Below are 27115 nucleotides of genomic sequence, written 5' to 3' on the forward strand. Positions count from 1 at the left end.
TTTGTTCTTAACTGACTTGCCTGGTTAAATAAAGGTTAAATAAAAATAAATGAGTCAGAAGGGGAAGAAGACCGGCCCCTGGTTGTGAGTTTAGCCAAAGATTAATAGAGCAAGAATGATTAAAACCTCAATATAAAAATACAAATTTTGAGATCAAGCAGATGCTTTTTGCAATTTTCCATGATCTCTGAAAAACAATTAAAAATACTATATAAACTTCTGATAATCAATAAACTCAAGATTTTTATTTCCTTATACAGTATAAAGCAAAAACACTGAACAAAGGAAAGTCAGGGTGATTGCTGACTCTTCAGTTCTGCTTGCTTCTTTAGATTGAGGAATATGGCGTTTCACAAATGTCAAACTCCCACTACTGCCCTGTTAAAATACAGTTACTAATTAGGCATTTGCCCTAGATGTACAGAACAAAGCGCCCCAAAAAATAGTTCTGGTGCTAACAATTGTTTCAATATTCAATCAAGCACAACTTCAATCCACCATTTTGAATAGTAGTATACAATGCACACATCCCCCACAACTCATCTCCATTTGCAATCCATGAGTCACAGCCATGGGACTGGATGTGTGTAAGGATGAGGCCTGGGGCTTCTGCAAAGCGGGGAAGATGGCAACCTACAGAGTGAGGGAGAATCGTATCGTATTCAGTGCCTGAGGTCTCAGTATTGATATGAGCAAGTCACAGATGGTCCAACAAGCAGGAAAGGATTGGCGTCTTCCTTGGCCAGCAAACTGATACACGTACTCACCACTGTTTTTCAGCTATTCACAAAAAACTGTTTCTTTCTGAAAGGTTATGATAACATCCATAAATACATTGTGATATTCATACCTCTCCAACACAGAACCAAGTTATTTTTTCCATCCACCCATCACTCATGAATTAGTTACTTTGCACTTTGACAGTTTATTCAAAATCTGACTTTTTCCTTGCCACCAAAATAAAGGGGACATAAATAGGTGTATAAAATAATCCAGTACCGACCATATTGACCTCATAAAAACAAACAGCAGCTGGAAAACAAAATGTGAAAAAAGAAAAGGAGGAGACAGAACGGTGGAGGGAGAGGTTGCTGTGGATGGTCCTTGTGTGTCCTGGGGTTAGTGGTGTTTGTGCATCTCCCTCTCCCTACCACTCCTTCTTCTTCTCGTCCATGGACACCCCCCCGGGCCCCAGTGCTACGACCAACAGCAGCCCTCCGATGACGGACGTGGTCTGGAAGAAGTCGTACTTGAGAAAGTCATGCATAGGCTTGTAGGCGGGCACCGTCCAAAAGGCGTTGAAGTAGACGTTGATGGCCAGCAGCCATATTACCAGGGTCAGGGCGGCCAGCTTGGTCTTGAAGCCAATGGCCACCAGAATGATGAGAGCCGTGCCCACCATGTTCTGGAGGATCTGGGGGAGTGGAGAGGGACACTTGGGTCAGGAGTCAGACTGAACCACCAATAATACAGTACAACCATTGCAACAGATCCTGTTAATGGAATGCAGCACTTAGGCCATCAAATTTCTAAATACCATACAAATCTAAAATTATTGTTTATAAGCTTAACAAAAACTATCAACACCCCACATGCATCAAAGCCAAGACCGAGAGACTGAAAAACAGCTTCTCAGACTGTTAAATAGCCATCACTAGCCAGCTACCACCCGGTTCCTCAACCCTGCACCTTTGAGGCTGCTGCCATATATACATAGACATGGAATCACTGGTCACTTTAATCATGTTTACATACTGTACTGTTTTACTCATCTCATATACTGTATTCTATTCTACTGTATTTTAGTCAATGCCACTCCGACATTGCTCGTCCTAATATATATTTCTTAATTTATATATTTCTTAATTCCATTATTTCTCTTTAGATGTGTGTATTGTTGTGAACTGTTAGATACTACTGCACTGTCGGAGCTAGGAACCCAAGCATTTCGCTACACCGGCAATAACATCTGCTAAATATGTGTATGTGACCAATAGAATTTGATTTGACACAAACTCAGCTTGATCTCCACATATGTCCATGAGAAAATGCATTACACAGCTTATTCTCCTCCGGCTTTAGTCCCTGCTGAGTGGTACCATAGAGGCAGGGTGATGGCCTACTCACCGAGAAGAAGCTGGGGTCAAAGTGCAGCAGGGTCATGAACATGAGCACCAACAGGACTCTACCTCCCAGCTGCATGTACTGCTTTGGTGAGCTCTCCCCCATGGAGGGGACGCCAGCGAACATGCTCTTCCCTTCTGAACGTGACTCCGCTAGTAACAGCAGGAGTCCACCGCCAAGAGCAAGGTTCCTGATAGAGGAATGGGAGGGAGGAAGACATTGTGTAGGAGAGGGGAAATAAGACCAATACTTAGTTCAACGCAGTGCTGCAGTACTCGAGTCTGACTCGAGTCCAGATTTTCATGACTTGTGACTCGCCTTCTTGTGACTTGTATTTGCACTTGGACTGGATAGGCTACTATGATAAGCAGTATATTAGCAGCACTGGATGTGCTCAGCAGCGAGGGTTCTGTTCTCTCGCAGTGGGAAGGAAGCGCCACACCAGCACACGCAGCCTACATCAGCTGGTGAGCTGCGGGAGCGCAAGCGATGATTGTGGGAAGGCAGACTCCTCTCCGATCATTGGCTACACATCACGCAAGTGACTCTCTTGTTTCCCCGTAACCACCAGTCACCAGTCTACTATTTAGCTTTGCCTGGTTAAGAAACACAAACTCCTTTACAAAATTGAAAACACTAGTATTGAGTTGAATAGTAAAACAACAGTTTAGCCATTTGTCTCTCTCTGGCCTTGAGTATAGAAAAGTAGTCCATCTTTCAATGTGTTGCCTCGCCATACCCTTCCACTGTCCCCCTTCATCCCATAGCCACATTCTGATAAGCCTCCATTCAGTTTTCATTTMGCAAGAAAAAAATTCTACACTATCAGTGGGCAATTAAAAGAAAAGTAGCTGAAAGCCTGACTTACCATTAATTTATGTAGTAAATAAGTAGTGAAACACAAGTCCTGAGTAGAACTTGTGAGCTAGTGATGAATAGTTTAATTTTTTTATGACAGTGGTCACTAGACACAGTTGCATAAGTCCAATTATAAATTGATGGACTCGTGACTCGACCATTGGTGACTTGGACTTCAGCCATAGGGGCTAATGACTCGACTCTGACTTGTGCATAGGGGACTTGTGACTCAACCTCAAGGTTTAGTGACTCAACTACAACACTGGTTCAATGTATGGGGGTATAAAATTAGTGGGACAGACAGACAGTGGAAAACGTACCTAAGGTTTAAAGACACTTAAACAACTAATATAATTGGTCATGTACAAGAGACTAAAGTCAATTGCATATTTTCAATTTAATATGTAAAAATATTATTCATCAAGTTATTGGAAGAGACCTACCTCATCAGAAATTTTATATCCCATAAAATACTGTATGCAACCGTCTGGAAAAAACAAGTAAAAGAAACTCAGCACGAAATATTACATAGCCAGAAATTCATGACAACCCGGATGACAACCCGGACAACCAGTGTCCGGGTTGTCAGCCCAAAATCACAGAAAGGTGCATGAAATGCAATGCCAATAGATGAGATATTTCCTCACCTGTAGAGCTATGACTCCAAATAATCCAAAGCAGGCATACTGTACAAAATTTCTACTGAGGATAAGGACACAGCCACCTGTTGCAGCGGGGGGGAAAAGTAAGACAGAAGGTTAGGATTGCAGAAACTCGTTCAATTGAACCGCACAACTGTACCCTATCTTCCCCAAAAGGGGTGGCATTCCCACTTAATACAACTCCTGTATCTTTCCCCAGCTTTCAAAGACAGCATGGGGTCATCATTCTACAGTCTTAGGCCCACACCACACTAACCACTCAAATTTCGTCGACAGTTAATGAATGATCACATCATGGGGCTTGGGAACGAACCCAGATTGACTTTCTACTGAACAGGTTTTTTTCAATCCATGCATGGACCCTATCTGGACCTATGCAGATTGCTGTTTGTTTACATTGATGACACTAACAGGCTAATTATCCCAGCCTTGCTCACCAAGCTGTCCTGTGAGGTTGAGCAGCACAAAGCAGGTGGCCAGGAAGTAGCCACAGCCCCACGTCGCCTCGATGTAGTCCTTTTGCTCGTTCCACTGGAACCACATACGGATGCCGTCCTCCAGGAAGGTGCTGATTAGACACAGCCGAGCCAGGTGAGGCAGGTACTGCTTCGTCACCCGCAAGAACTGGGAGAGAGAGGGGAAAGGGACATTTAGGCCAACATCTGACATACAGTACATTGACATTTCAGCAGACACTAGCATTGACAGTGAAAGAGTAAATAAATATACTGAAAACCTACGGGAGATTACATGAAAGGTCCTTCCAGAAGCAATTTGGGAGAAGAGACAGAGTAGGCCAGCTGGTAGCATTTCAGCAGGGAAAAAGGTAAGAAGAGGAGATATATATATATATATTTTTTTTTAAACTCCCTTTTTCTCCCCAATTTCGATCTTGTCTCATCGCTACAACTCCCCAACGGACTCAGGAGGCAAAGGTCGAGTCATGCGTCCTATGAAACATGACCCGCCAAACCGCGCTTCTTAACACCAGCCCGCTTAACCCGGAAGCCAGACGCACCAATGTGTCGGAGGAAACACTGTTCACCTGACGACCGAGGTCAACCTGCAGGTGCCTGGCGCGCTACAAGGAGTCGCTAGAGCACGATGAGCCAAGTAAAGACCCCCCCGGCCAAACCCTCCACTAACGCGGAGCCAATTGTGCGCTGGCCTATGGGACTCCCGATCACGGCCGGTTGTGATACAGCCCGAGATTGAACCCGGATCTGTAGTGACACCTCTAGTACTGCGATGCAGTGCCTTAGACCGCTGCGCCACTCGGGAGGCCCTAGAAGATGATATATTTAATGACAAGTTGGACCAATACAGGCTCTCATAGAAAAGCACCCTGCTTTGTGTCAGTCTCAAAGTACTACGTACTAGGTTAGAAACATCTGCAGATACCGCAAGGCTCTCCAGAGGGTGGTGCAGTCTGCACAACGCATCACCGGGGGCAAACTACCTGCCCTCCAGGACACCTACAGCACCCGAGGCCAAAAAGATCATCAAGGACAACCACCCGAGACACTGCCTGTTCACCCCGCTACCATCCAGAAGGCGAGGTCAGTACAGGTGCATCAAAGCTGTGACCGAGAGACTGAAAAACAGCTTCTATCTCAAGGCTATCAGACTGTTAACAGCCATCAGAAGCAAAGAGAGGCAGCTGCCTACATAGACTTGAAATCATTGGCCACTTTAATAAATGCTTCACTAGTCACTTTAATAATGCCACTTTAATAATGTTTACATATCTTGCATTACTCATCTCATATGTATATACTTTATTTCATACCATTTTGCCTATGCCGCTCTGTCATTGCTTATCCATATATTTATATGTATATATTCTTATTCCATTCCTTTACTTAGATTTGGTTGGTTGTTGTGGAATTGTTAGATTACATGTTATACATGTTAGATATTGCTGCACTATCGGAACTAGAATTTGGCCGCCTTTCCTTCCAGTTCTCTGCTGCCTGTGACTGGAACGAATTGCAAAAATCGCTGAAGTTGGAGACTTTTATTTCCCTCACCAACTTTAAACATCTGCTATCTGAGCAGCTAACRGATCGCTGCAGCTGTACATAGTCCATCTGTAAACAGCCCACCCAATTTACCTACCTCATCCCCTTACTGTTTTTATTTARTTACTTTTCTGCTCTTTTGCACACCCGTATCTCTACTTGCACATGATCATCTGATGATTTATCACTCCAGTGTTAATCTGCTAAATTGTAATTATTCGCTCCTATGGCCTATTTATTGCCTACCTCCTCATGCCTTTTACACACAATGTATATAGACTCATTTCTTTTATTTTTTTATATTTTTTTCCCTACTGTGTTATTGACTTGTTTATTGTTTACTCCATGTGTAACTCTGTGTTGTTGTCTGTTCACACTGCTATGCTTTATCTTGGCCAGGTCGCAGTTGTAAATGAGAACTTGTTCTCAACTAGCCTACCTGGTGAAATAAAGGTGAAAAATTAAAAATTAAAAAATAGAAGCACAAGCATTTCGCTACACTCGCAATGACATCTGCTAACCATGTGTATGTGATCAATAAAGTTTGATTTGAGATTCTTTAAATTCTGCATAATAAATATCTCCTGTTTCAGATTATTAGCACCTGCGACTACCGTGTGTGTGAAATCAAGCCCTGCTCACTTAGTTTAACTTGAACAAAAACCAACTGCCCTACATTCAATAAACCTCCATATGTTGGCTTCCCTCCAATACTTTGGAACTGATCATTGTCTACCTACTAAAGTACATCAGAAGAACAGTAACCATCCCACAACACCTCCCACCATTCAGTACACATCAGCACTGCCTGGTTCGAGGTGGCCTATCACAGTTCAACAACTCCCACATGTCATTCATAGAGCACACGAATGGGAGGGCCTAGCAGCCAATCAGAGAGGACCTAAAAGGAGATGCTAAAGCCTAGTCGAGTAGCCTTCATTAGTTCAGAACTGTTTGCTTACAGCTTATTAGTGAGGAATTTTCAGCACTGTCTTGTTAAAATGTGCCTTTAAAATATAGGACAGGCCTATCCTAAGACATGTTTCATGGCACAACAATTTAAGAGGTGAAATTTCCAGACTATGCTATTTTACAGCAATGTTAAAATGTCAATGGGGTGAACTAAATATTTGGTATCTGCTGGGGATTATTCAAAACAGTGTTTGAATAAAGTAGCAGGCCTATATTACACCTTTACTTAATGTCTGTCAGGAGAGTATGTAAACTGGGCAAACAGAAAAGTTCACATGGATAGTGGTAGGCTATAGAAGGAGAGGAAATATTGTAAATTCCTATCGACTGAAATACAGCACGATAGTGTTGTATTCATTTGACTTCCAGTCCAATCTTCAACCTGTGTAACAGCTCTGTAACCTGAACTATGGCTCTTGACACGGTCCCCTTAAAGATCAGAATTCCAAGGGGCTTGCAATTTCATCCACAGGGCAAAAAACTAGACTTACCAAAGGGGCATACAATAATTTGTTAACTTTTTCTGCCTCTGTCTTGTACAATACACAACACTCTTCTATTGTGTTCTTACACACACTTCATTATAAAAGTTGAGTGTGTTGTCTCTGTGGGAGGGTGAATTTGCATAGACAGTCAACTATAGTGTGTTACCCGTGTGGCTAGCTGAGAATTCTTAACTCCACCAAAACTCATCGCCACAACTCCATTGAGAATGAGATGTTTAGTAGTACGGTAACGTCAGCTAACTACATATCGTGAAGTTGAGAATTCTAAGCGACTGTGTGGCCAGAGTTGCATCATTAACTAGTTAACCGGGAATTACGAATCATTGCTTCCAAGTTCACTGGCTAGGTAGCTTGCATGTGAGCTACCTAAATACAAGTAGCTAGGGAAAGCACTGTAATAATATGTGCAGTTGTATTCTGCTGCAGTTATTAGTTACCTACATCACGCTACCTAACGCGTTTGATAGTTGGCAAGCTTTGTCTACCTAACGTTATCTAGCAAATAATGCGTGTAGCTAGCTAATTGCGCAAGTAATATTAGCTAGCTAACAAGATATAAATGAATAACCCACTCAGGCAGCTGTGGCTACCTAGCTAGAACCCGCTGTTCCTCTGAATCGGTCTGAAAAGTTAGCAACCTAGCTAGCAAGCCATTAGCTAGCTAACAACTAACTTTAGCCTGTGAAACAACGAAGTTAGCTACCTGGTCCGCCACATCTTCGGCTCGACTCATAAGCTCCTCCTGCCCCATGTCTAAAGAAACTGAGGCTTAGTGTAATAAGTCAAGAAACTATTAATTAGCTAATACAGAAGTCTGCTGCCTCCGATATTTACTTCAGCAAGTCTTGCCGGTCTCAATAAAGAGAAGGCCGCCTCTGCCCCACAATGCTTCACGTTGCTACGATAGCCCCCGTAGCTGCTCTACCGACTGCTGTGTGCCACGTACACTAATCCAGGGGGTTCGTCGTTATACCATGTTTGCGTCATGTAAACACAAATTGGCACAATTAGCTGAGACCATTCCTAATTGACATTAGACAAGATGGCCTACTGTAGTGTATCATGCAGCATCTTCAATGTGACTCAATACTGGCATGTTACAGACTGATTTTTATTTTCATACTCTATGAGTATAAGATCACATTTTACTATTCTATAGTTAGCTACTAAATATGGACTATTTTGAATATTGGGGTACTTTTATTATACTGTTTAATGACAGAATTTCTGGAGAAGAGTGAGGTAGTAAGTGGACAGAAAAAGAATGCATGATATCTTAAATCCCATATTGAAAAATTAACATACTTTTCAACATAATCTCAGAAAAAGTTTTTATTTTTTATTTACCAAACAGGCAGTCAATGCAGTAGAGACAGACACTACACTGCCTTTGTTCAACAGTTGCAAAATTCCTTGATAAAGTAAACACTATCAAAGTTCATTGAACTGTTCATGACTCCCGAGTGACACAGCGGTTTAAGGCACTGCATCTCAGTGCAAGAGGCGTCACTGCAGTCCCTGGTTCAAATCCAGGCTGCATCACATCTGGTTTAGATTGGGAGTCCCATAGGGCAGCGCAGAATTGGCCCAGTGTAATCCGGGGTAGGCTGTCATTGTAAATAAGTATTTGTTCTTAACTGACTTGCCCAGTTAAATAAAAAACTGTCCAATAAGACTATAGAGAATATTTGCATATCTACAAGTGAATAATTTAGTGGTCTCAACCCATTTAGTACAGGTAAAAGTAAATACTTCTCACACCTGCAACAAGTAGCCATTACGACGGTTCCTGTTTGCACATCATTCCAGTCGCGCTAGGGCCTGAAGCTGAGCTGACCCCATAGGTGTGACTGACACAAATGGAAGGTCAGCCACAGTTGCTTTCAGAGTCTGTGTAGTTGGTCTTGGCCATCCAGACCGGTCTTCGGATGGCTACAGAAGAAGCCATGACAGTTCAGCCTAGGTGGGAGGACAGCTGAAGCGTGAACTGGCCAATGATCTTCAGCTCATTGAGGATCGCCACATAACTCTGTGCTGAACGATCCTCAGTGATCTCCAGCAGCAGCCTCCTCTGGTAGTCGGATAGGTAGCGCAGGTAGTTGGCCGTCTTGGCAAGCATGCCAGCAGTCTGGTACATCTTCTCTACTAGAGTCTCAGTGAAATGCAATCGCTCAGCCAGGACCGGCGCCTCCTTGTTCTCTGTGGGCTTCATCGCCTGGAAGATGGCCGACATAAAGCAGTTGACCTGAGGCATCTGGTTGTAGGCTGGAGACTGGCAGTTGTGAAGCCTGTACATCTTGGAGAACAGCTCCCTGTACGGCTTCAAGCTGGCAGGGTTTGGCCAAGAGCTCTGAACCAGGTCCTCAAACTCTGGAACCATGGTAGAGTCTGGTGGGCTAGAGCTGGTTGGTGAAGTCTATGCCAAGATACTTGGCGGCTCGTGCTATGAGGCTCTGAAGCTCCTTAGCTGCCAGTAAGTCCTGTTTGGAGATAGGACCATCAGTTGACGGAGAGGCATCCTCCCCTTCCACATCCCTGAAAGGTCTCAAGGCAGATGAGATGGAGGAGGGCTCCTCTTCCTGCTTCACAATGGTATGGGAGATAAGTCTCTCTGCTCGCTTTCCTGAGACAAGGTGGATGCCTGAGGGATGGAGGCATGAAGATGTGTAGTTTGGGCTGAAGTGGGGAATGACACAACAGCTTCTGCACCTTTCTTCTCCAGAGCCTCAATGCACTTCTCCAGAACTGCCCACTGTAGCTGGGTGGCCTGTTGCTGGGCCTCTAGTCTCTGTTGAACCATCTCCACCTGCTCCCTGTGTCTCCTCTCTGACCGGACAGCCTGCCGCGACTCTCTCTGAGACCTCCTCCACTTTCCAGAGGAGCAGAAGTCAGTAGGAGGAGGAAGACGAGGAAGATGGAGAGCGTCTCCGCCGGAGGCTACCACGGCTCCGTTTGAAGTGCTTGGTGCAGTGCGAGCGGCATTTTGAGAAATGGTGTTGTTTGCCGAACCCTGGAAGTCAGCATGTGGGAACCTGATTGGCTCATGGATGGGGTGGTCAGCTGACTGCTGAATAGCAAGTTGTGAGAGGAAAGTGTCTCTTGGGATGCTGGAATTGGGCCCTGTCTGCGCTGGGTGCGGGGAGAGGATGGTGAACAACACTGGCATGGTGGACGAATAGATCAATAGTGTTGATCTGTCAACTCTTGCTCGAAATAGGACCTACAAATCGTTGATTAGCTGTTAGAAGTAGCGTTTAACCATGTTTGCATCTACTTATCAACACTCGACAGGATTCGACAAATTCAAAGTACGAATAGAGAAACGTTTTATATTCACCTTTATTTTACATTTTTTACTTTCACATTGGTCTTTAAACCTTTTCTTTTCAAGTTATGATTCTTGAATTTCTTCTGGAAACCACCAGACTGAACCTGTTGAGAATACAAAGAGAGCTGTGTTACTAATTTCAGTAATTCAAAAACCACATAGTCAGACCTGTTTGTGTGGAAGACCGCGCAACACTATTGGGGGAAAGACAGTGCTGTGAGAGTTAAGCCGTCTGACCTTTTTGCGTTTCTGTGGCGCCTGTTTATCAACTTCCATCTCCTCATCGTCATCCGTTTTAAAGTCATCCTCTTTTTCCGCCTCCATACCCTCCTCAGTCTCTTTTTGCAGAGAAAATAAAGAGGCTGTAGGGAAAGAAAAAGCCAGACATCAGTTTTCTCCTTCCAGAAAGGAAGGGAAATTGATCAAATAAATCAAAATGAACTTCAATCCACATATCAGGTTATTGCTCGTCCACAGCAGACATTGTCACCATTGACTGTTTTACACATTAAATGACTGAGGTACTAACATGGGTACAGGTCACTCATGCTGTCCTCGGAGTCGCTGCCACCCTCGTCGCTGGAGTCAGGAGCCCACGCTCCATTCCCCCGCTGGGTATTCCCCCGATGGGTGTTTCGCCCCCTCTCCCCATCTCTATCTCTGGGCTTCTTCTGTCGGAGGCTGGCTGGAATGTACTCCACTCCCTGTTGTACACACGCTTCATCTAGGGGAGAGATTAGATCATTCATAAACTGTACTGACAACAACGAAATCAAACCTTCTATGTGGTGTTTCAGGTAGTTCTATTCTACCTATCCAACAAAACTCAAAATGGAAAACCCTCAAACTGAGTGGAAAGGAAGCATCAACATTTGAGTGTAGGAAGGACATTTTGGGTGGCGAAAAACTGACATTTCTTCTTTGCTTTTTGGAACCGCTTGCCATTGACATGCCGTAAGACCTGGTGTGGCAGGCGATTGATATGTCTGAGTGTTAACTTGCAGAAGAGATGATTGCTGTAGGTCAGACATACAGAATTTGTCAGTAACAATTCAAACTGGTTGAGAGGCAGACAGGCAGCTGATAATCACAGAAGTCCTGTAAACAGGTACTGAAAGTCCTGTAATCAAGTACTGAAAGTATGACTCTTGGAGAATACTTACGGTTGCTTCGAGCTGGGCACAACATGAGGTTCATATTGACCATAGTTGAACTCTGCGGTAGAACTTAGTTTCTGATATTTCTTCCCTTTCGTGAAGTTCTGGAGCTCTGTGAGGTTGCAAGGACAATCATGTCCATTGAGTGTGCATTTAATCTGAAAAGGGGGGTAAAACAAAACACTGTCATTTTTTTACGTCTTGTTGCGCACATCATTCGCAGATACAGCCAGCCATTTGACAGAACAGAAGCCACTAGCTGACAAGCTAGCTGCGCAGCCTATTGTCATATCTGTGCTATCGTTATGAGCTAACTAACGGTAGCTGGCTAGTTTATACAGTATTTTGTAAAAATACGTTTTTTGGAAATTCTTCTAGCTAACCTTTTTACCGTCATCCGTAAATTCAAGAAATGGGTGATTCAGAAGGAACACTTTGATATCTGCAGGTAGGTCCATGGTCGAGTAATCAAGTGGCTAGTTAGATAAGGTTATTTTATTTTAGCTCACTAGCTACTAGCTGACTGTCCCTATCATGTATGCAGGGTCCGAGACACGTGTGTACGCCGGCGTATTTCTTCCTCGCAAGATGCGTAGTACTTTGCCACCACCTATTGTTCATTACAGTATGAAGCAGTCTGAGATAGGGCCTAGTACTCAAGACAAAATAAACAAAACTGTCTGTAATGCATAAATATCAATAGAAATTGGACATTACAATTCACCAAATGAAACACTGAAAAGTTTAACATTGACGTTGGAATGAATGATAGAGGCGATTTTCCAAATATAATATACTAATATAAATCACAAGATAGACATCACGATACTGGCCACAAAACTGCCTGATGTGAATCTATCGATCCTGAAATTGTGTTCCAGTCTGATACACATGCAAAATTAGATTTTTTTTTATACTCATCATTACAAGGACAGATATATTGTAGATGTAGATTTCTTGAAGTATTTGTTAAGCAATGTTTGGACATTGCGTCAAGGCATCATTTCCGGCAGCTTGTTTCGGTTTCCACTAATTACCACAACCACAAAGTAAAAATGGTCTATATCGTAAAAATATATGAAAGTATAAATGTGCTTTTTGGTCGTAATTTAAGGTTAGGGTGAGGAATAAGGTTAACAGGTTGGTTAAGGTTAGGTTTAATATCCTTTAAAAATATATACATATAAATGGGCGGGGTTTAGGACTTTATGGTTGTGGTAACTAGCGACGACTAATATTGTTATCAGTCAGCTGACAGTGCGTGACAGGTTTAGACCAAAGACACTAACCGTTGCAGTTAAGCAAAATCCAATTTGTGCATTACGATTGTCATTTTGACTTTTTCAGCGGAAATTTGTGTTAGAACCCCCTCTTATATGTTAAGTGCACTGGTGATGAGCATAGTAATATAAGTCAACTAGCATCTGTTGTTAAGTTAGCTACTATCTATGCTATGCCTAGCTAGCTAACGCATCCTTCCCTAATTCATTTTAGTGTAGTTAATTATACGTAAGCAACAATATGTCTGGACCAAATGGAGATCCTAACATCCCAAGTGACGATGGCATCATTGAGGATGAAGATGAATTCAACGAAGAAGGTAATACTGGTATGTTTCAGATGTCAATGTCATCATACACCATCTAGCGTCATCTCTTCACCTGTGAGTAAGGGATACTGTTTGTGTGTGTGTATTCTCATTCTCAGCTGTTTACATAGGTAAGTCAAAAGTGCCTGCATTTGTCTGTTAGGACTTGCATCGTCTCTGTTCTCACATCACTCTCGTTTGGCAGAGTATGCAGCCATCAACACTATGCTGGATCAGATCAACTCCTGCCTGGATGACCTGGAGGAACGCAACGACTCACTGAATGGCAAACTACATGAACTGTTGGAGTCTAACCGGCAGGCCAGGCAGGAGTTCAGAGTTCAGCTGACCACTGCTACACCCCCAGGAGAGGAGCAACTGTTCCCAGACCAGGATTCTCCAGCCACTGAAGGGGAGAAGGGCGGAGAGGCAGAGTGAGAGGACAAAGCTTGACTAGAGAGCTTCTCATACAAATCAACAACATTCCTTTCATCTATATGAGCATATTTCCTCAAGTGTTCCTGTGTGGTGTGTCAACACTTAGATAAGTGTGAATAGGGTTTGTCCTTTTCTGCCCCTTACATGTAGTGCTTATGAATCCACACTCAGCTGTAGAAATCTTAAGATGGTTCCTGCAAAGGGAAGCCAAATTAGCCAAAAGCTGACAGTTTATTCTGTGTGTTGAAGTGATTAGTTTATGCCAACACGTATCCACCACCACATACTATGTATACTAATGTTTCAGTTTAGCTACCTGTATACAGTCAATTGATACAATAGTACTTATTTATCCCCGTGCTTGGTATGGGGTGAAAGCATGTGGAATGAGCTCAGTGATTGACATAACTGGTTGTTTGTAGTCAATATTTACCTCTTTGTGGGGAAACTACCTTTACAGCAATAATGCAATATTCCAAATTATGTGACTTTCATTGGTCAATGTTTTTCAGTGATGTGCAAGAGATTCATGTTTTGTGCTGTGTTCCACTTTTTCCTATTCTGTTTTTGTTAGCCAGGTATAAATACAGTATATTTAATGTTACTGATTGTTACATCTTGAGAATTGCTAACTTAAAGCACTAGCTCTCTAAAACATTTCAAACAATGAACAGGTGTGATATATTCAATAGTGAGGCAATAGTCATATTTTATTTATAAATTAAAATGACCCCAATACAGAAAACAAACATCCCCCCAAAATACAAGAAACTTCTAGCTGCTAGAAAACAACTATTTTGTTCATCCGAGTTTGTCATTTGTTGAATAAAAATACATTAAGAAACATACAGCTTTGTTTGAAATTTCATCACGCTCTGGTCCTGTAATATTTCAGTGGGACCAGAACCAGATAATCTAGCAGACAACTGCACTTACCTTCATCAAAACCAATATGTATCTGCGCTTCCTCTGTGCAGGTTAACTAATAAAACAACTGGCAATTCACTTAAAGTATAATCTGGAAGGGAAAGATTGATTCCTTACATGCTCCTCAAAAGAAGAAAATAAAGTGTCTATTTCAACTTGCTGTGATTGATGACTTATCTGTGGAGTGCTACATTACTTTTAGTTTTGTGTAGTTCTGTCTACAACTTAAACATCCTATATTCAGGTAGAGAAGTCTCCTCACCAGTAGATCAGTGACAAATGCCTATCCATGTCTTGTGAAGAACCATGAATAGATCTCCATTCTTGTGTATTTTATTCCTCTTGGACTATTATTTCTAACTCTGCATTGTTTGGAAGGGCTGATAAGTAAGCATTTCACTGTAAAGTCTACACCCGTGGTATTTGGCGCATGTGACAAATAACATTTAATTTGAGATCACAAGCTGGTGAATCATCCCATTCCTTCTATTGGTGCTCTTCAAAATCAGAGCTGCTGGTTATCAGTTTCTTTAACTGCTAGTCTGCTACACTAATTGACTATCACTGGGGAAAAGACACTTCATTCTCCATGCCAGGGGCCAAAGGTTTTTCCTGGCCAGTTAGGGCCCTGAGTTTCACCCAGGCATGTCTCATGGTTAGGAAAAACTCAAAAGTCCTATCATTCCACTTCATTGGTGTTGATAATAACCTTGATGTTAGGTTACCCAGTTGAAAGGTGACAACGCTGCCATGCAATTCTTGTACAGACTGTTCTACTCCAATGAAAACGACTCTACTAGTCAAGTGTACTGGAGCGTACAAGATGTGAAAAAAATAATGAAGTTACAACGCAATTTAAAAGGTTGGAAAACAAGCACAATACTACTCAACTCTTTTAGTGTCACGTTGTGATGTGTAAACTATGTTAATGCAACATTGCAGGACATTTGGAATGGTAAATATTAATGGGGTGACAGACGTTGGAAATCCACCCAACGTATCAACTGGCAATAGGTAGACCTAATGCTTCCAACTGAGGAAAAATATAAGTGATCACTTACCTTTGCATAAAACTAGTTCTCAGTTGAGAACAAACTATGGCAAAGAGGATCTGTTCTCAGCCAACTTGTTCTCCCTTTCGGAGTCACATCTAAAAAGGAACTTTTTATGGTCTTAGGATGTCTACTCCAGCACTTTCACAACATTATGAGACTTTCAGTAAGAGAAGCTACATTCTAAGGCTCACTAAAAGCATGTACTGCTTCCTAACATTGCAGAAACACTACTGACCTAAAATTCTCCCAGTCTTGACAAAGCCATATGAGCTTATAGCTCAGCCTTTTGGAGGTTCATGTGCAACTTAGGCACAACACCAGTGGGATTTAGGCAGCAACCACGGGGTTAAAGAGCTAAACAAGTCAGAATGGCTTTAGTAGTACAGTGACGATGGGAAAACAGTAGCTCACGGTGTATCTGAGCAAAATAGACAAAGCAGTTAGGACTAATCCACTTTGAAACCCCCCTCTAACATATCCCCTCGCCTGCTAATACATCCCAAGAAATCTCCATTACAGTTTGTGTAAAAAAATGTCAAGGACAGTAACACTTCAACAAAGCTAGGATCAAATCAAGGTTCATCGTTACTCGACATTCAAACAAAAGTACAGTTTACTTTTTAAACGTTTAGTTCCCACCCCCCTCACATTGTTTTGTTCCTCAGATAAAAGTCAACTGCTAAAATGCTACATTCTAAGTCTTACTAAAAGCTTGACAAAGCATTGTTAGCTTTATGGGAAATGCCTGGACTAAAACAACACCATTCCCTTCCTAAACTTGGCTACAATGTGTTACGGAGTTAGATTGAACACAACGTGTTGTTGAACTAAGCTTGACCTTTGTTTTCACTGGACCCTTTCAACACTATGATAGAAACACAAAACATCCACACGTTGTTTCCCGATGGTTCTCCTCTTCAGTCAGGTTTAACTGAACGCCTGTTAGAAATACATCTGTATCTAGTTGTGGTTGTGTTATAAAAAAAAATTAACACCTAGATATGCCAGGAGGGACCACTGGTTTTGAGTTGCCAGGGTGTTCTTTTCTTGGTCTATTGAGCTATACAGAAAAGGAGGTGGGGGATCCTGTCCCAAACTAACCGACCCTGTCCTAGGGTAGCGATTGTACTGGATATAATCTTTTTCTTCCACTCTCTCAACGTCTCTGTGTTGTCCTCCCGGACCTTCTTTTGGATCCCTCCTTTGCGTTCCCGCCGCCCAGCTTCTCCTCTTGGGCAGCTGCCTCCTCTTCCGTCTCTCCCGTGACTGGCTCCTCCTCGGTATCTTCTGTGACTGGTCCTAGGTCTAGGGTTGGCTCTTCCTCCTTGTCCTCAGGCCCAGCTAGGCTCTGCTGCTCTGGGGTGGCTTGGCCCAGGGTCCCCCTCGTGCTGCTGGTGGTAGGGGTGCTGGTAGTGGCGAGGTGCTGCTGGGATAAAGATGAGGCTGAGGGAGTGTTGTCCTGGGGTTGAGGGCAGGGCTGAGGGGGCCTCAGCGTGGTGGTGGGCGGCAGTAAGGCAGGGCTGCCGAGGACCTCTGAAGGCAGGCTGTGGTTACTGTCACACCCTGCATCTCCATCCACGGAAGTAGGTTCCAATGTCCCATCCGTCTGGCTACGCAAGGCCCTGTACTTCTGTAGGGGAGAGAAGGCACAAGCGTATAGGATTTAACGGCGATGACTGCAACAGACAGACAACTATAGGCAAACCCGTAAATGTTGTGTGGGTAGCGTCTTAATTCATACACAGTACGTGCGATTATACAACCAACCTTGAGGTTCTCAAAGTGTTTGAGTGACTTGCAGTGCGAGTGGCGGGCTGAAGACTCAAAATGGTAGAAGTGCTGGCAGATTCTACAGAGGAACCCAGCCACGGGAACCACAAAGCTAGAACCTGGGAGATGAGCAGAGAGAGGTACTGTTAGTCAATGAAAATGGAATGGCACATGACAAAATCATAATGTGCAATATACAAATAACATGAACTGATAAATGATTTTATTCGGAATGGCTTTTCAAGACAGTGAGTGGTGTGTGGTGAGACAATCCCCAAAGCCAACACCTCCTTTGGTTACCTTTCCTTCCAGTTCTCTGCTGCCAATGACTGGAACAAATTGCAAAAATCACTGAAGCTGGAGACTCATATCTCCCTCTCTACCTTTAAGCATCAGCTGTCAGAGCAGCTTACTGATCACTGTACCTGTACACAGCCAATCTGTAAATAGCCCATCCAACTCCCTCATCCCCATATTATTACTTACCCTCTTGCACCCCAGTATCTCTACTTGCACATCATCATCTGCAAATCTATCACCCCAGTGTTAATGCTAAATTGTAATTATTTCGCCTCCATGGCCTATTTATTGCCCTACCTCCCCACTCTTCCACATTTGCACACACTGTACATAGATTTTTCTGTTGTGTTATTGACTGTACGTTTGTTTATGTCTAACTCTGTGTTTTTTGTCGCACTGCTTTGCTTCATCTTGGCCATGTCGCAGTTGTAAATGATAACTTGTTCTCAACTGGCCTACCTGGTTAAATAAAGGTAAAAAAACAATGACCCCTGGTAGAGTGTGTCACTCACCGTACACCGTGTCAGGGTCATATTCCTCATCTTCATCTATGTCCTCCAGTAAAGCCACCTCCATCTGGGTAGGCCAGCCCTCCTGCCACACCAAAGACACACATGACCAAATAGATGGAAACCAACACAAGAGACCACATACAGAAGTTTCATGAAGAACACTTCAAAATGTCTCTAGTATGGATCCTGTGACAAAGTGAACGTGAGCATGGGAGAAAGAGCGAGGAACGACAAAGCATGTACGAGCAGACGCCTAACCTTTCCATGGGAGCTGCTTTGTTCACCATCTTCTCCGTCCTCTTCCTCCCCCTCTTCTCCGTCATCTACAAAACAGCCCTGTTCATCCATGGCAACCAGTTCAGCTAAGGCCGCTGGCCCTCTCTCCTCCCGAAGCTGTCGTGGGAGGAGCACAGAACAGTGAATAAGAGGGGGGATAGCTGACAAGGGTTGCATCCCAAATGGCACCCTATTCCCTAGTTAGTGCACTATATAAGGAATAGGGCGCCATCTGGGACGCGAAAAAGGAAATCAATTGAATGGATTTACAAGCTGCCGAGGCAGAGATGAGTAGACCGGCGGACACACCTCGTCGACTCTCTGCTTGTGCTCCTGGGACTGCATGTGCTCCAGGAACAGGCATGGGCTCCTGAAGTGCCTCTTGCAGACGGTACAGGAGGGGTTGGAGGTGCGGCTGGTCAGCTTGTGCTCACTGGTCCTGCGGTGCACCATGACTGTACTGGTGTAGTGGATTTGGCAGGTGGCACACCAACGCTGCAGGCCGGGTCTCTTCTCTCTGTGTTAAACACACACAGCTCTGAGGACCATCAGGGTCGTATTCATAGACCGTAGCAAAACATTTTGCAATGGAAAAGGAAAGCAAGTGTTTCTTATTGGACAAGTTTAGACAGACCCTTCCTATTTGGGTCAGTTTTCATCCATATGGTGCCTAATGACGTGCATTAGTACTGACCCGTCCCTGAAGGAGCTGTCCCTGCGGCCTCCCTGCAGTGACTCCTGGACGCGGGGCATCAAGGTGACCAGACAGGCACTGGACATGTGTTGGATCTCCATCATCCTCTGCTGGTGGACCAGGCTGTTCATGTGACTCTGGAAGTCCTAATGACGAAAAGAGATGGAGCGAAAGGGAGATAGAGAGAGAGCGATACAGAGAGATAGAGAGAGAGCGATACAGAGAGATGGAGAGAGAGCGATACAGAGAGATGGAGAGAGAGCGATACAGAGAGATGGAGAGAGAGCGATACAGAGAGATGGAGATGAGAGCGTACAAGAGATGGAGAGAGAGCGATACAGAGAGATGGAGAGAGAATGATACAGAGAGATAGAGAGAGAATGATACAGAGAGAGAATGATACAGAGAGATGGAGAGAGGGATACAGACAGATGAGGTAGAGTGATTCCTCTGTCGGATACGTCGAGCTGAGTGCTTGCCTTGGACCATCCAAAAGCAAACACATTTCACTCTACACCCTCAGGGTGTGTGTGTGTGTGTGTGTGTGTGTGTTTGCGCTACCTGCTGGTTGTGACAGGTGATAGTGCAGATGTAGCAATAGAACTTGTTTGCAGCATCACCCCCCTCCTTGCCCTCTTCCTGCCCTCCTTCCAATACCCCTGAGGCAGCCTTGCCCTCTGCCATATCCTTTAGGCCTGGTGTAAATGCCTGGCGCTCACCACTCAGTTGCTCAGAGGCTGGCATGGCCGACACTCCACTCTGGACCTGCTCATAAACAGGGAGGGCCCTTAAAGCAGGTCATGATATCACTTTGGGAGCAGAAATCAGGTGCCATCTGTCTGATCTAGCATTACACTGACAGTTTGGTCTTCAGTAAAGCACGATGATAAAACTCACCTTGGCTGCTCTGCTTTCCTCTAGTGCCTCTGGACCAGCCGTGCTCCCGTCCTCCTCCAGAATGAAACAGTCTGTTCATGGAAGCGAGAGACCAGGTGAGATAAGGGCAGCACTAGTCCCACCAGGCCTCATGTGAAAGGCCAGTGCTGTAGCTGGGTGGGAGGAGGAGGCGTGGAAGTGCTGCTGGAATGGAAGGGCTAGGATGGTATACGAGACCACTCACCTTCAAGCTGGCTGTCATCTGGTGGGCTTTGATGCACTGCTGCACCTAGGACCCCATCTGTCTCCGGAGGCTGCTCCACAGTCTCCTCTGACCTGAGACAGAAAGGAACAGGGAGGGGATACATGTCACTACAAGCTGCTACCCTCCAAGGACTCATCTCAACACATGGATACTCAGTTAAGTGTAGTCTGAATAGGTACGTAAACAAAACAACTGCTCTAGAACTTGAGATATTTTCTAAAGTCAAAACAGTGTTACTTACCCCTCTGTCCTCTGCTTCTTCAGTGCTGGCTCCTTGGGCTCAGGTTGCACTGAGGGCCGTGCCTGTCCATCTGGCCTTCCCACTCCTCCATCTGCAGGGAGAGGGAGACACAAGGCTATCTACTGTTCCAACCACATATTGACTGTTTCACACCCACTCAAAAAACATACATAGAAGGAGACATAAGAAAAGAGCAAGCAACCAAAAAACCAAACCCTTTTCATGCTTCTGAGATTTCACTAGATCTAAAGAAAAGACACCAAATTAACACTAGTACTAGCAGGCATTGCTAGCAGGTGTTGAGTGTTCAGGTACGGTCCTACCTTTGAGAGTCTTGTCATTGGGCAGGGTCCTGCTGGCTGCAGGTTGGTTATCTGTGCTCCCCACGGCTCTCTGCTCCCTCTTTCTATCCGGGTACCGTGAAGCATAGTCCTACACGGACAGGGTGAGCCATTTGATCAAACAATCAACTGCCCCCTCAGCAATCAGCAACAGTTAACGTGTGAAACAGGTATAGTGGACTAAGAAATGTTATTTGAGCATTTCAGTATAACAGTGCATTCAAAAATTATTCAGATCCCTTCACAGCCTTATTCTAAAACTGATTAAATAAACATTTTCTTTATCAAATCGACACAACATACACTATAATGACAAAGTGAAAAACAGGGTTAGACATTTTTGCAAATGTATTAAAAATAAACAGATACCATATTTAAGTATTCAGACCCTTTCCTATGAGACTCGACATTCAGGCCTTTATGGTAGAGTGGCCAGACGGAAGCCACTCCTCGGTAAAAGGCACGACAGCCTGCTTAGAGTTTGCCAAAAGGCACCTAAAGACTCTCAGACCATGAGAAACAAGATTCTCTGGTCGGATGAAACCAAGATTGAACTCTTTGGCCTGAATGCCAAGCGTCACGTCTGGAGGAAACCTGGTAACATCCGTACGGTGAAGCATGGTGGTGGCAGCATGATGCTGTGGGGATGTTTTTCAGCAGCAGGGACTGGGAGACTAATCAAGATCAAGTGAAAGATGAACGGAGAAAAGTACAGAGAGATCCTTGATGAAAACCTTATCCAGGGTGCTCAGGACCTCAGACTGGAGCGAAGGTTATCCTTCCAACTGGACAACGACCCTAAGCACACAGCCAAGACAAAGTAGGAGTGGCTTCGGGACAAGTCTTTGAATGTACAGCCAGAGCCAGGACTAGCACCCGTTCCAACATCTCTGGAGAGACCTGAAAATAGCTGTGCAGCAACGCTCCCCATCCAACCTGTCAGAGCTTGAGAAGATCTGCAGAGAAGAATGGGAGAAACTCCCCAAATACAGGTGTGCCAAGCTTGTAGCATCATACCCAAGAAGACTGTAATCGCTGCCAAAGGTGCTGCAAAAAAGTACTGAGTAAATGGTCTGAATACTTACGGAAATGTGATATTTCAGGGGGGTTTTATTATTATAAATTTGCAAGAAATTCTAAAAACCTGTTTTTGTTTTGTCATTATGAGGTATTGTGTTTAGATTAAATTGTTTTTCCCTCATCAATTTTAGATGAAGGCTGTGACGTAAGAAAATGTGGAAAAGGTCTGAATACTTTACGAATGCACTGTATACGCATTTTGCCTAATCATGATGTGGCAGGTGACACTTTGCTTCTTGAAAGTCCAATATCTTGAAAACTTGACTGCTGACACGCAAAACATTTTGGCAATGTATCAAACAGTGGACTAATGTAAAAAATACCAAAGGATAGTTTGAGTGGATTTTCCCTTTAAGCCTCATAGCATTGTTCCACAGTTTCAAGACAATCAAAGCAATCTTAACAACTCAGACTAAAACGCAAGTAGAACTTTTAGCTAGTCAACCAGAAACTGCTCAGAGTGGGTGCTCAGTGCCTTGTAGTTCTCCATAATTAAATAGAGGTTGTGATTACATTGTTGTTGTTGTTGTTGTTGTTGTTGTTGTAGTAGCGGGTGTGGGGATGGTAGTGTCGGGCAGGGAAGCCCATGTGGGGGTTCTTCATGGACATGCCCATGGGTACAGGCCCCAGGAGAGAGGACCGGGACCCCGCAGCAAAGAACTGGGTGAACTGCTGCCCGCTCGCTGTAAAGCCCCGCATGCTACCTGGAAAGCCAGAGAAAGAAGGAGAGATAGGTGGGAGAGGCGGAGATGGGGGATGAGTATGAGGGAAGGAGAGAGGTGAGGATGAGTATGAGGGAAGGAGAGAGGTGGGAGAGGCGGAGATGAGGGATGAGTATGAGGGAAGGAGAGAGGTGGGAGAGGCAGAGATGGGGGATGAGTATGAGGAAAGGAGAGAGGTGGGAGAGGCAGAGATGGGGGATGATTATGAGGAAAAAGTTCTAAATGGGGTCATAGTTTCTATCAGGTGGCCTTTGGAGCGATAAGGAACACCAAATCAATGGAACTGCAATAAAAACAAAGTGTTAACAGTGCAGAGACTCATACAGCTTTTAATGTATTTTTTAAATTTTATTTAACTAGGCAACTCAGTTAAGAACACATTCTTATTTACAATGACGGCCTACCCCAGCCAAACCCTAATCCGGATGACGCTGGGCCAATTGTGTGCTGCCCTATGGGACTCCCAATCACAGCCGGTTGTGATACAGCCTGGAATCAAACCAGGTCTGCAGTGACGCCTCTAGCACTGAGATGCAGTGCCTCAGACCGCTGCGCCACTCGGGAGCCCTTTTGCACGTACACATCAGCGACGTAGATATAAAGATGTGATACCATATTGGAAACATATGTCAATCTACTTGTCTGTACATTTGCTGACATTCTGAAATGCTCTCACCTTGCATCTGCTGCATCATTAGAGCCCCTTGTAACATTGGGTTGGGGGCGATGATGGTGGCCTGGGCAGCCAGGTTGACCATACGAGGAGGTGGAGGAGCAGGGCCTGGTCCAGCCATGGCCCTGGTGATCACAGAGCCAATGGGCATTAATTACAAAGCAGTATTTATATCTAAACATAATACAGCCCCAGAGTTTGGAACAGTTGGCCAGTGTAATTTTCAATAACAAATACTATTTATACAAAGAAAATGTGAGGTGCGTTCAGCAGGAAAGAAAGGTGTGCAACATTTAATTCAATAGAAACGATACTGTTCTGAATGACCAGTCAAAGAACGTTGTGATTATGGGAGGGTGTGTGCTGCACAAGTTTTGCAAATGGTCACACACATGATCAGGCCACACCCCACCACACCCACCTAACGGGAGCAAACATACTGGCACAGAGTTTCTAAACCCAGAGGCCCAATATCGTGATACTTCCGGGAACGCATCACGAAGCAGACCAAACTGGGGTTTGGCAAGTCAATAGGAGAAGTGAAAAATGTGTCAGTTGTTAATTTTCTCAAAATCTAAAATGGCAAAACCTAGTGCTGAGTGAATAACCAAAATGTTCGTTATTTTCGTTTGTTAAACAACGAATTGACAGACATCAGTCAATTATTTGAAATCCATTTTGTTCTGTTTTTTCTTCCTTCTGTCAGCGCAATGCAGTTTCCCTAGCGATCAAACAGCGCAAGCCCGAACTGTGCGATGTAATAGCAAGTTGTAGTTTCCAACAGGCCAATATTAGACATAGTTCAGCGCAGAAAACATGGTAATTAACTACAATGACCAGAATCCATTGCACGTCTACTGGTCCAGTCTGTGTGGAGCAGACACGGAGATGGAGAGAAGAATGCACGACTGAGAGGGATAGAGAGCAGTTGCTTCGCGAGCTATCTCTACCTGAAAATACACGATTAAGTGATTGATAGTTGGCATTCAGCAGTCATATTTATTTTGATGAACTACTAAAAATAGTAATTTTGTCAGACAGCAGCTCTATAGAGATGAGATGACTTGGAATTAAATAAACTCATCAAATAAAACAAATGCAATATACACAACTGAAATGTAATGTGAATAAATGATGGTTAATAATTGATAAGCACTAATGGGCAGTCACTACCATCATGCGACATATTACGAATTGTTTTATTTTTTGTTGTTCAGCATTCATCCCACATAATGCATAGTGCATTTAACGTAAAACATTTTTATTGAAATCGAACTGTGATTCTTTTTTAATTATCGAACCGAAACTACCTCAAAAAGCACTAAAATCGCTCAGCACTAGCAAAACCTAGATTCGAGCCAGTCTTAAGTAGCTGAAACTGTACTACAACCTTGTGAAAGTGACAAACGGACACTTTTGAGTGACTGATTTAACGGCCTGCACATGTGCAGTTCAGCACAAGATGACTGTTAGAACCGATGGCATGTGTTTCTGCGCATGAGCTTGGCCAACTTACGTTGCCATGACATCGTCTACAAGCGTGATCAGGGATTTCTATTGGATTAGGAGTTTCTAGGCCCCTTTATTTAAAAATTGTCTTTGATACCGGGGTGCGTTCAGTTTGCTTAAACTTTTGCTAAGTAGTGTGACGGTTTGTAGCATTCCTAAAACGATGCGCACCGTTCTTCAGCCTTTGAGGTATGTTTGCTCTTGTTTGGTGGGTGTGTGTGGCAATATGTGGCCTACGACATAACTGTGTGAATTCACTGTTTCACACAGTTCTGTCATATTGAACACAATCCTGGGGTACATTCAGTTCGATTCAACGTTTGCTACGTCGCCTGACGGTTGGTACTCTACACAGGTGGTACCTTAATTGGGGAGGATGGGCTCGTGGTAATGGCTGGATGTGTTTGCCATTCCATTGGCTCCGTTCCAGCCATTATTATCAAATGTATTTATAAAGCCCTTTTTACATCAACCGTTGCCACAAAGTGCTATACAGAAACCCAGCCTAAAACCCCAAACAGCAACCAATGCAGATGTATACACCTTCCTCCCCACAGCAGCATCCATTGGTACTGAACAACAAGTTTCCCCAAAATGGTGCGCACTGTTCTTCAACAGGGGTGTATTCACTAGGAACCAAACAGGGAGGGGCCTATCTGAATTTGTCCAATATTAACTTGCTTATGTTTCTTTGGTTTAATGATTACAACCCAGCCTTTGAGGTACTTCTACTCCCGTTTGGTGGGTGTGGCCTGATCAATCTGTGTGTGACCATTTTAAATCGCAAAACTAATGCGGCACACACCAAACACATCTCCCTCTGGGCCACCATAATCACACCGTTCTTGAACTGGTTGTTCAGTATTGTCGTTTCCGTATTATTAAACACCGTTCTCTTGTACTGAACGCACCCCCTGTAGAATGGTTTGCAGCGTTTGGGAAAGCTCGTCTAAAACAGTTAGGCAACGTTGAATGAACTGAACCAGAGGAAGATATATCTAGATCATATTTGACTGAACGCACCCCTGGCAAATGTAATCCAAGCTAAACATATTACTGCTTGTCTGATTTTAGCAACTGTTGCTAACAAGTCAGTTTTAGGGCCTTATATCCACGACCTCGGGTTCACATTTCTTACCGTCCTCTTTGGTGGTGATGTGGAACATGGTGCGATGGTTGGGGTTGCGGTGGAGGCGGTGGAGGGGGGGGCTGGTGCTGGAACAGTTGCTGAAGCTGCCGCAGATGATGGTGAAACTGTTGCTGTTGTTGGTGCTGTTGGTGGTGATGTGGGTTAAACATCTCGGCGTTCAGTAACGTGTTAGCTAACGTTAACTGTCCGTGGTTGCTTGCAGAAAAGCCTATCGTCGATACCTCGGCTCAGAATCTTGATAAGAGAAAAAAAAGCTTTTGATTATCTGATCCACAATAAACCTTGAATCCAGCTACCTATCATGCGGAGTATAACGTTGGCTACATAACAGTTAGCTAAATACGCCTCCCTGGCTATATAGAACATAATAAATACAGCTCGTTAGCGAGTAAGTTATTTGTGCTTTTCTAGCGAGGATGTTCTAACGTTCCTGCCCATGGTTTCTAGCTAGCTAGTCAGCATTAGCAACGCTACAGTCAGTGTCTACAACCTCTGGAAAACATAACTAGCTATCTACCCTATAACGTTTGTTTAGCTAGCTAGCAATTTAGCCTAGCATTAGCATCATAGCTAGCTATTTGGCTTACATTAGTTGCAAGCTTTAGTTTAGTGCCTTTGTTTTATGTAATCGGAATAATCAATGGTAGCTATCTAAATTGTATTTACATGTAATGCTTTTTTTTTTTTTACCATATAACGATAACCTACGTTTTAACAGAAAAAATTGTTTCAATTATTTTAGACGCGCAGGTTTGTATCGGTCTGCAGCCTTTTTAAATGTCTCAGCGATTGTTCCGTTGAGACTGCAATCGTTGTGAAGCAGGCAAGACTAACTAAGCTTTTCCGGGTCACTGGTTTGTGTAATCCTTCAGAATAAAAGTTCCGTCCCGTGTACTTTGTAAATAAAACAGTTGGGTGAAAATGATGGAACATTGGCACAATTATCAATACATTTTACACTAGTTATAATACAAAGAATTATTCAAAGTATTTCTATAAGATATTATGTGATGAAAACATATTGTTGTGTGTAATCCTATCATTTATTGAACTGTACACAATTTTCTCTA

At 43.7% G+C, this 27115-nt stretch overlaps 4 protein-coding genes across 9 annotated transcripts; 1 reads left to right on the top strand and 3 right to left on the bottom strand.

The window, feature by feature from the left end:
- Positions 1-225: 225 nt before the first annotated feature.
- On the bottom strand, positions 226-8054 carry surf4 (surfeit 4). 2 transcript variants are annotated; one of them, XM_023987681.2, is made up of 7 exons: positions 7847-8054; positions 4385-4444; positions 4082-4268; positions 3630-3706; positions 3426-3469; positions 2128-2314; positions 226-1414 (listed from the first exon to the last, which is right to left on the bottom strand). In XM_023987681.2, exons 3-7 carry the CDS (start codon positions 4185-4187, stop codon positions 1148-1150), a joined length of 681 nt encoding a protein of 226 aa, XP_023843449.1. In that variant the 5' UTR covers positions 4188-4268; positions 4385-4444; positions 7847-8054; the 3' UTR covers positions 226-1147. The 2 variants fall into 2 exon arrangements, with proteins under 2 accessions (XP_023843449.1, XP_023843448.1); XM_023987680.2 differs by lacking the exon at positions 4385-4444 and having other exon boundaries at positions 7847-8052.
- Positions 8055-9893: 1839 nt separating this feature from the next.
- Positions 9894-12512, bottom strand: LOC111964027 (surfeit locus protein 2). The gene is made up of 7 exons (XM_023987684.2): positions 12012-12512; positions 11635-11786; positions 11384-11487; positions 11001-11195; positions 10709-10833; positions 10481-10575; positions 9894-10363 (listed from the first exon to the last, which is right to left on the bottom strand). Exons 1-6 carry the CDS (start codon positions 12084-12086, stop codon positions 10483-10485), a joined length of 744 nt encoding a protein of 247 aa, XP_023843452.1. The 5' UTR covers positions 12087-12512; the 3' UTR covers positions 9894-10363; positions 10481-10482.
- Positions 12513-12815: 303 nt separating this feature from the next.
- Positions 12816-14736, top strand: bbln (bublin coiled coil protein). 4 transcript variants are annotated; one of them, XM_023987688.2, is made up of 2 exons: positions 12816-13237; positions 13431-14736. In XM_023987688.2, exons 1-2 carry the CDS (start codon positions 13150-13152, stop codon positions 13652-13654), a joined length of 312 nt encoding a protein of 103 aa, XP_023843456.1. In that variant the 5' UTR covers positions 12816-13149; the 3' UTR covers positions 13655-14736. The 4 variants fall into 4 exon arrangements, with proteins under 4 accessions (XP_023843456.1, XP_023843457.1, XP_023843453.1 ...); XM_023987689.2 differs by having other exon boundaries at positions 12820-13228; XM_023987685.2 differs by having other exon boundaries at positions 12832-13237; positions 13422-14736.
- On the bottom strand, positions 14344-26862 carry ciz1a (cdkn1a interacting zinc finger protein 1a). Of its 2 annotated transcripts, none has more exons than XM_023987682.2 (15): positions 26754-26862; positions 26034-26279; positions 23390-23511; positions 22505-22695; positions 20894-21002; positions 20571-20661; positions 20309-20400; positions 20086-20156; positions 19750-19953; positions 19189-19334; positions 18804-19011; positions 18477-18611; positions 18219-18300; positions 17404-17525; positions 14344-17266 (listed from the first exon to the last, which is right to left on the bottom strand). In XM_023987682.2, exons 2-15 carry the CDS (start codon positions 26192-26194, stop codon positions 16793-16795), a joined length of 2208 nt encoding a protein of 735 aa, XP_023843450.1. In that variant the 5' UTR covers positions 26195-26279; positions 26754-26862; the 3' UTR covers positions 14344-16792. The 2 variants fall into 2 exon arrangements, with proteins under 2 accessions (XP_023843450.1, XP_023843451.1); XM_023987683.2 differs by having other exon boundaries at positions 26736-26862.
- Between the last annotated feature and the right edge of the window lie 253 nt (positions 26863-27115).

The sequence above is a fragment of the Salvelinus sp. IW2-2015 genome, linkage group LG5 (genome assembly GCF_002910315.2).
Source record: "Salvelinus sp. IW2-2015 linkage group LG5, ASM291031v2, whole genome shotgun sequence".
Classification (NCBI taxonomy): domain Eukaryota; kingdom Metazoa; phylum Chordata; class Actinopteri; order Salmoniformes; family Salmonidae; genus Salvelinus; species Salvelinus sp. IW2-2015.